At 33.7% G+C, this 10025-nt stretch overlaps 1 protein-coding gene across 1 annotated transcript; it reads left to right on the forward strand.

Moving 5' to 3' along the window:
* Nucleotides 1-259: 259 nt before the first annotated feature.
* On the forward strand, nt 260-10022 carry LOC134246218 (plasminogen-like; the record flags this gene model as incomplete). The annotated part of the gene is made up of 15 exons (XM_062728574.1): nt 260-303; nt 863-1011; nt 1388-1504; nt 2247-2341; nt 2897-3026; nt 3233-3408; nt 3837-3918; nt 4360-4482; nt 6084-6200; nt 6552-6785; nt 7826-7927; nt 8220-8336; nt 8832-8948; nt 9172-9411; nt 9780-10022. Coding segments are annotated over exons 1-15 (2086 nt in total), but the record flags the coding sequence as incomplete, so codon positions are not given.
* Between the last annotated feature and the right edge of the window lie 3 nt (nt 10023-10025).

The raw sequence follows: 10025 nt of genomic DNA on the forward strand, positions 1-10025 counted from the left end.
CCTATGCAAAACAATAGGTTTTTTTTTTACTGAGGTTTAACTAATGTAATGTAATAATTTTTATCTGAGCACTATGTCTTTTTTATCTTATGTGATATTCGGTTTTTAAATAAAAATTATGATATTTATGAAGATATCAACACCGATTTGCTGCTGGCTTTACTAAAAATGAAACTGATGAGTTGCAGTAAATTTTCAAAAGCATATGCATCAATTAATAAATTATACATTACAGGGACCAGAAGGTTACATAATAAAGATGACAATAGATGACCTCCACATGGCCTATGAAAACAGTACGATGTTACCATTGGTTGGACATTCAATATAACTTCCAGGTCAACCCGGCACACTAAGATAGCATAATCTGGCAAATTAAAACACTCGTTAGGTGTTGTGCAAACTTAATTGTATAGAAATTTCTGTGAAATTTTTGATAATGCTGTCCTCCTAAATTTTTGATAACTCAATTAAGTAAAATGCACACAGTGACTATAAATTTACATCTTGAAATCAACTGATTTGTAATTGAAGGTTAAACGGGTCATTGAATGGCAATCTTAATCATTTAAAAAAAACATGGTAATGCAACATTCTTTTATAATTTTCATATTTGGCAAAAAAACTTCATGACATTGTTATAGTCACACTGACTTACATTTTTACGGATATGCGATTTTGTCCTGAGCACAAATGCAAATGCCTTTCCTTAAAATGAAATACAACAAAGTCGTACTGATCAAATGAGCATTGTAACAAACATACGACACAAAGAAGTGATGCAATGATTACATGAAAATAGTACTGTTGCATTGACATTCAAAAGACTTGTTAAACTGATCATAATTTAATTTATTGGTAGGCGTTGTGACTACACTAAGAATATAAAGAGACTTTATCAAGGATCAGTCGATTCACCAACGTTAATGATCGTTACCATGGATACCAAATTTGCGGGCAGCAGGGTCACACACAAGGGATTCAAACTTCATTTTGAAAAAGAAAAAGAAGGTATATTTAATAAAAAAGACCCGCCTGTGGCCTTTTTCAGTTAACATCTCACAAACAAAGTTAATAACCCATTCTTTAAAAGTATCTAACCTTTTGTAGGACATAAAATCTATTTTTTTATTGCGTAAAACGACATTGTAGAAAAAATATTTCATAAAAAGCACAAACTTGTTAAGTATTTATCGTTCTGAATATTTTGTGAAAAGAGCTGTTTCTTATAATAAATGAGAGAATCTGGACTTTTGTAAGAGCACTTTTATTGAAGTAAGGTAAGGTTTTAATAAACTTGCTGATAGTTTTACTGTATTACTATTAAAATTACTTTTTAAATTCAGTTTGCTTTTTGCATTACTTTACAGTCTTATTTTATCTTTAGTTTGTAGGGACAATCTGTGTCAGTACGGCGTGTGTGTTCCCTCCCAGACCAGGGCTTGTCAGTACAAGTGTGTGTGTCAGCCCGGGTACACAGGGGACAACTGTGACCAAGTTATAGGTAGGGTGGTTCATATAATACAGATAAAGTTTGTTATTGACCAAGCTGTGGTCGAGATGTAGGTAGGATGGGGTTGTATAATACAGATTGTCTGTTACCGACCTAAGGTTATCATAGTGTCTCTCTGTTAAATCTTTACATTAACCCCCTTCCCCACAGTCACGCATTTTAACGCATATACCATTTCCTATTTCTAACGCAAAGTCACGCATATACCGTTTCCCCGCAATCACGCATTTTCACGCACTTTAAAAAGTTCATTTAATCATTACTTTAATGACTATTTCCTTCTATTTTATACTTGCAAAAATCTCATCAAATAAGAAAAGTTATTTTTGTATTGAAATATAGCGTCATAATATTATTTATGCTTAACTTTAGAGAAACGTGTACCACGCTAAAAGGTGCTTGCGGGGAAATGGTAAATTTCTGTTTCCATGACGTGAACATTCAATGTATGTTGCATAACAGTACAGTAAGTTGTAAAGTGTTAATGGATTGACCAAATAAAGAGACTGAAATTCTTTGTTTTGTATTATTTATTCAAAAACAAGTATAACAAAGACAAAAAAATATATATGAACAACAGGTCAGAATTGTAATGATTTGAAAGTCTTTATTTATTTATTATCAGTAATAAAGAAAAAAATTTGCATTATATCGCGTATTAATGATACTGAGGGAAAAATCTAGATCTTATTTGATTTTCGTTAGTGGCAGAAATTTTATTTTTTTTTTGTAGATGATGCTCAACTTAAATGTACTTTTGAGAGGTTTGAGAAGTGTTTCTTCAGTAATATCCAGGAGGGTGATGACTTTGAATGGGGTATTGGTTTTGTACGTATTTATTTATTTATTATTTTTAATTACTTTTCAAATTATGTTTCCCTTTACCAAATTATACATTTATATTGTACTTCATTTTCTAACATTTCATATACAAAAGATATTGAGGACATACGGAAAATACATCAAAATATGTTCAAAAGTTACTTCGAATCTTGTGTCTTTATTTAATTAAATAAACCATGATGCTGGACTTTGAGAGAAAAATTGTTAAATTACTTGCATAGATTATGATAACTAGATACATTGTATATTCTTTAAATTCATAATGATTTACATGTAGATAACGCTTAATTTATAAAACTATCTCACAAAGAAAGCATAGTATGAGAAAATAGATTTCAAAAACCAAAACGGTGATAAATGTATAATCAGAATGTTTTATTTTCAGAAATCAAGTCTTATACAATGTACATTGAATGTTCTCTTCATATAATTCCCTTTCTTTCAAATATCTTGTAACATACTGTTGTTACTATCCGGATAAAACAAGTTTTACGCTATACATAGTTTACAGATGTATAGATAACACTGCATTAATTACAGAAACATAGTTTGTCCACGAGCACGGGGCCGGAGGAGGCCTACAGGGGGCATAGATTTTTATTTGCTGAAATGTCTTTACCCAGGAAACCCGGGGATAAGGCCATTTACAAAACAAAAATATCCTTACCAGGTACATTGTAACATATCACTTGATTTAAGCCAAATGGTTTGAATATCAACGCCTCTTTTCACAGTATTCGATGGAAAGAATCAAGAATCCTGAATCTCAAATTCGTTTTTCTTTCCATTTATTTGCTAAAACATTTTGCTGATTAATATTTGCACGATAAAGTGCATGGATGCACGTTAAATTTAGCTTCCTTTCATTGATAACAGAGAAGAGCGGTTGTCTTTCTTTTGCGTACAACATGTTTGGAAGAAACGTCTACAAGCTGTCGCTATTTTCCGAGGGAACAAACGCAGCTAAGACCTCACTGTGGACCAAAGAAGGAAACCAAGGATCTGATTGGCTGACGGCGAAAGTTAATGTTCCGGCAACAGCAGGACTAAAAGTATAAAATCGAATCGTCTTGTACTTAAACATTTTTACATTGAACACTTAAAAGTTCTAATTAAATAACATGTAAGGTGTCCTTAACGTAAATGAATTGAAATTTTTAGTGTGTAGTTCAATTTTGTAGTGATCAAGCATTCCTAACAGATGCTTTGTAATATGTCAAGACCAATATCTCATATTCAATTTACAATAATCTTTGTTTTCCTTGATTTTTTTCTGGAAGGGGGGGGGTTAAGGGGATTTTCGTTTGGGGTCTGGGTTGCGTGTAAATGTTAAAAATGATATTGCTATACTTAATATTCCGCAATACAATAAAAATTTCTCAATTTCCAGAACATATTGCTTTGTGAAATAGAGAATCATAAATGAAATTTCAGATTGGAACTATTTTGAATAAAAAGAATTTGTTTCAAATTTTTTTAGCTGTCATTTGAGGCCATTACAGGAGATGCGTGGGATAGTGACGTAGCGCTAGATGAGATCACGTGGGAGGTGGGCCAGTGTGGTGAGTACTGCTGTATAATAAAGGAAGTCAAACTGAAGGAACACAATTTCTTGGTTACTCAGTCTGTATAGTGTAGAAGTGGAGGGTGGGGTGATATAACCTTAAAATACACCAGTGTATTTCCGACCTCAATATATTAACCATGCTGCATCTTATTCACCTTTGTATGAAAACTTTAGAATCTATCTTTGTAAACTAAGCTGTTTGAGCTTGAAATCGCCATTGAAAATGAAAGGACTCAGACTTAAAACTAATTTCGTATCAGTTCCATGATGGATCAAACGTTACAAATAGATATAGGAATTTAGTTTTATAGTTCTAACAGGTTAAAAGAGGGTACATATAGAATATTGCGGGTACAAGATAGTTTAAGCGAAAAAAGGCTTTATAAAACGTTAAAAAAGATACTGTGCGAAATATAAATTTTACTTTTCTTTTCAGACATGAACACTAAAAAAGAATGTATTGAACCGGGAAAGGAGTATGAGGGTACACGTGCCTACACAAAAGGCGGGATCACGTGTCAAGCCTGGGCTGCTAACGAACCACACTCAATAACGTCAAGTAATTAACTCCTACTGCATTTAAAAATATCCATCGTCGGAAACCCACGGGTGATCTCGTCTTCACTTATCACCCGTGGGCAAACTCACTGAAATATCGCCGTAAAATATGCTAATTTGTTGTTTTTAGTCAACCAATCAGAAAGTTGGAACTCTTCAATTTTGAAAAATAGGTTTATTACTTTTCTATTTATGGTAAATATTTTGACGCTTTAAAACGTGCGAAGTTTGATTTAAAACAATGAAAATCAATTCGTGCAGGTCACTGACATTAATATCCGTCAGATATTATGAAGGAGTACCTCTTTCTAATTGCAAAATGCACCGGTGAGTGGATTTATCAGCTGTATTAACTACGGAATGAGTTTTTCATGTTTTTGACAATGCCGAACATGCATACGTAACGTGAACTGTGATTCGTTGTTTCGCATCGCGAATCTGTGATGCGGCCAATCAAATGACCCATGCATATTTAATTACATACGACGATTTTTCGGCGACTTTGCCCACGGGTAATAAGTAAAGACGAGATCACCCGTGGGTTTCCGACGATGAAAATATCTAACTTAAGACTATTGAAGTTTGAGCAAACTTTATATATCGCAAACACTTATACATGGTGATAATATGATTTTGTTAAGGTATTCCATGTATATAGTAAGGAGATTTTAACAACTTAATATTATTTTAAACTAGTTTAAAACACATTTTTAGATAACAATTAAAGTGAAATGAACCAAATTCAAAAAAGACTGATAACATGTTAGGAGACGGTCATTTTGCACGTTAAGGATTTCCATCCCTAATGGGACCAAATTCTCTACCCTTAAATGTCCGTCAAGTACATCATACAGATACTCTGATATTATATTAAAGCATTTTATAGTGGAAAAAGATTGCCCGCGAGAAAGTTTCAAAAATTCCATTAATTAAGCAGTAGTTAATTAAAAAAGATTGCATTGAAGTCTATGGGAAAAAGCGTTTTTTCAAAATAAAAATTCAAATAATTTGAATATCAATAAATCCAAAATTCAAGGTCATAAATTAGGACACACCCCACTAATGCATAATAATAGTAATAAATGGGAAGTATTTCTGAATAAACTGAGTATTGAATGCCTACACATCTGTTATGTATTCAATTTCATTGAATTTGTTCCTATTAGGGATTGAATACCTTAAAAGTTTTTGAAGAGCGATCTGCCCTTGATGATAATTAGAAAATGTTTAATTTCTCACAATTTCTGCGGTACATCATTCGTTTTATTTCAGAATTTAATAAAGAGGGAGTTTATGCATATTTTCACTAAGAGATTTCTTTGAAATTCATATTACTTTTTACAATATCTTACAAAAAACATGTTCTGCCCATAGACTTCAATGTAAAACTCAAGGTGCAATTATTTGGACAATAAGCAAAATTCCTTTGGTGGAGCATTTTTATTCGTTAACATTTTCATTATGCTACCATGATAAAAAATATCACACCATTCAATTTATTAGGTACAAAATATGGTCGTTATACATTGAATACCTTAAGATAAATTGAGAACATGTAAATTGTAATTAATGTACAATTTGATCTTGATGTTTTCTTTGAAGAGTACGCTTACCTGGCTGACCAGTCTAACTTCTGTCGGATCGCTGACGAGCCTGAACCCTGGTGCTACACGACCTCTGAATCAACGAGATGGGACTGGTGTGATGTCCCATACTGCGGTAAGTCCTGAATATTTAAGTTCTTGAATTCTGAATAAAAAACACATGTAAACATGTTTGGCCTTGTCTAATACTTGAACAGTTAATGTGTTTTTTAAACTCCACTTTTTATCATTTTTTTTCCCAAAAAAAGTCAATAATACTTTTGATCAACTTTGATGGATCTAGGAAATTCATCTCTGCACTCGAATTCCAAAAAAGGCAAAAAAAAATGCTTATTTTTATTATTTAATTAAAAGATATTAAAAAAATCTGCTTATTATTATTTTTTAGAAACGGTACTTACACTATCAAAATCATTTTAAATGTTCCATAAGCAATGAAGTAAATAAGGATTTCAATTTATAACAGCTTCAACTGAGTGTGCCTACACACCAAACCAAGCGGACTACAGCGGGACGGTCAGCCATACTAAGACCGGCATCCCCTGTCAGAGGTGGGACTCTCAGACTCCACACACCCACTCCTATAACAACCTGGTGAAGGACGAGAACTACTGTAGGAACACGGACAACAGCGCAGGCGCCTGGTGCTACACACAGGATCCCGACACTCGGTGGGAGCTGTGTGATGTACAGCAATGTGGTAAGGCCATGGGAAATTCTTTAAAAACTCATTTCTTTTGAAGGAGGAAGGGTTGATAGAGTTATTTTCCACTACATTCTAACGGGACAAATAGTTAACTGGACAAAAATGACAGACCCGCTCATAAAACTGATTATTTAGATGTTCTAGGCAAACAGTTTCATCCGTCCCGTGCGAGGTAATTATTCACCAAATTAAAATGTTGAACGAGTAAATTATTAACAAACGCTTGAAAGAATTGACGAGGTAATTCTAAAATAAAAAAGAAGATAACATTTCAAGGAGAGTTCAAGATTTACAGTACACAAGATCAATGACATATGTCGATTTTGTAATGTTTTTAATTGGGACAATTTGGGGTAGCTTGAAAGAAATATTTTCATTTGATCTTCATATCGAAAATAAAAATGTTTGAAATTAAATTAAAGCACTGTGCAATGTACAGATGTAATTTAAAATAACTAGTTAAGAATTTAAATGTAGATTTGTGTATAACTTCGGGCACGTAGCAACAGGGGTGGACAGGGGGCCTGACCCCCAGCTATTTTACCAGACATAAATCTGACTATTGAAAATGTTCATTGAAAAGTTGGTTCCCCCTCCCTTTTGCTACTGTATTCTGTAAGGGCAAAACAATTTGGTTTTGAAGGAATTTAAGTGGCGTTGAAAATAGGATTTTCGAGTTCAGGCAATTATCTTTCTTCCTTTTTTTTTGGCTTGTCAACTTTTTCTGGAAAGGAAATAAAAATATCTGGCTGCCCGCTTTCAATAACGATGCTACTTCACTGTATATTTTAGTAATTTCAGTGTCATCTTAAAAGTTCAAATAACTTCATGCTTTTTGCCCATTACGTTAAGTCAATTAGGTAATATATAATGCAATGAAAGAAGACCAATATTAAAAAAATCTGTATATTTTTTTCTTACTTTCAAGACACCATACAATTTTAATGGAAAAAAAGTCTTTCTTATTTCATTTATAAAGATCTTTTTGAATAAATGAACTATGTCATAAATTCTTTATATGCATCCTTTTACAGAGAAAATTCAACGTGACTGTATTATGACAGGAATTGGTTTAGATTATGCTGGAACTATTTCTAAATCGGCTTCTGGGAAAACTTGTCTAAACTGGCCAGATGGTATGTCCCCATATCGAATTTCATATTTCCGAATGCATTTTTATTAGATCAAGGATGTACATTTTTTTTTATAAGCTTTAATTGCCAGACTTTCTACATGCATTCTTAAGCAAAACAGGTTCATGCTTTTAATCAAGTGACTAGAACTCGGATTAATGCTCAAGAATGTACATTTTTTCGATAACCTTTTAATTTCCACACTTTCTTCATGTTTTATTAAAGCAAGACATGTTTATGTTTCTAATCGGCTGAATGATTCCTACAAAATAATTAACAAAAGCCGTAATTTCAGATTCAATGAAAGAAAACGTCAATTACTGCAGGAACCCTGATATGTCATCTAAGCCATGGTGTTACGTTCAGGGAGAAAGTGGTCCAACAAAGGAAGACTGTGCAATAAAATCCTGTGGTAGTAATTTTTTCTTTTCAAAACGTAAACATTTTCTCCTTTTGTAAATTTACAAATTTAAATTAAACAAAGAATTTTAGGTGGATAGATTTTTGCCTACATCCACTTCTTTTTTCAGAGAAGTTAGGCCGTCAACGGTTCTACATTTTAAACGTTTTCCAGAATACGGTAACAACATGAAGATCTGCGAAAAGAAGTGGATGTAGGCGTAAGCCTGTCTGCTTCCCTAAAGGGAATAGCCGCGTATACACATGTAGACTAAACTTAACATAGTATAAAGAAAATAAGTTCACAAAGAACATGGGCTTCGGAAGCAAATTGAATGAGGTGGCGGGGGGGGGGGGGGCTAAATCAACAAAAAAGGTAAATCCCAATTTTCAATGCCTATATAATATCTATTTTTGCAAAAAAGTGGGAGGGGGGGCTAAAAGCGCCCCCCCCCCGGTTCTGACACCTATGAAGATACATGTACGTGATATTGGATTGGTTTTGTAGCGGATTCTCCCTGTTTTCCTAATCCGTGTAAAAACAGAGGTAGTTGTGAGGTGGATGGAACGTCCTATAAATGCACATGTCTGGAGGGATTTAAAGGAAATAATTGTGAAACAGAGGGTAAAATTAAATCTTAACACTTGTTATATTAATTCTACTATTAAATATTTTAGGTAACGTCCATCAGTATTTCCATTTAATCAGTGTTTACACTTCATGTTTAAATTCTCGTATTTCTTGTCGACATTTGAAATTATTTCAAATGTTATTTCGGAAATTTAACTGATGTTCACTTGGTTTTAATATTATTTCATTTAATTTCAAATTGAAATGTAATTCTAAGATCAAGTGGAGGAGGCCGATTGTAAAAGAACAACCACGGGTTGGGAATATCGGGGGAAGATCAACGTCACAAAATCGGGGAGGACATGCCAGGCATGGGCGTCAGACACTCCCCATTCACATTCTGTGGGAAAGGACTTACCCGAGAATTATTGTAGGAATCCTGACAGCGAACCAGCCCCATGGTGCTACACCATGGATACTGATAAACGTTATGAGACCTGCAGTGTTCCAGATTGTGGTAAATAGTCAATATTTTTTTTGAATATTACACTTACGACTGCTCAGTCGAGTTGAAACATTGTAGTAAGGCGCCACTGACACTCATAAAAGAAAGATAAGTCTTAGAAACAAATGTGACTTTTAATTATTTTATAAAATCTCTTTGTCGAAAGGTTTCGTCCGTCAAATAGTTTGCTGAAATATATGGATATAAACTACATATATAATTAAAAAAAAACAATTAAATTTAATAGATCAGACGTGTGCAGAAAATGATGACTTGTGAGATTTATTTAAATACAAATACTGTTAATAAAGTCAATAAATTTATTCATTGTATGCCTAAAAGACTTAAAGTTAATTTCACATATAACTTCTCATTCACAGTGACTCCAGCTCTAGAATGCCTACCCAACTCGGATCCCAAAGGAGAACGCTACTACGGAACACATAACGTGGCGGATACCGGAGACCTCTGTCAAGCTTGGAGTAGCCAGACCCCCAACACACATAAATATACTTATCTCAGCGACCAATCCAACTACTGCAGGAACCCGGATGGAGAGCCCGCCCCCTGGTGTTATACCGTCAACCCTAAAGTTCGGTGGAGAACCTGTAATATTCCTCACTGCT

Source organism: Saccostrea cucullata, unplaced genomic scaffold (genome assembly GCF_032062105.1).
Source record: "Saccostrea cucullata isolate Sc308-1 unplaced genomic scaffold, CSIRO_AGI_Scuc_v1 ctg15978, whole genome shotgun sequence".
NCBI classification, from domain to species: Eukaryota; Metazoa; Mollusca; class Bivalvia; order Ostreida; family Ostreidae; genus Saccostrea; species Saccostrea cuccullata.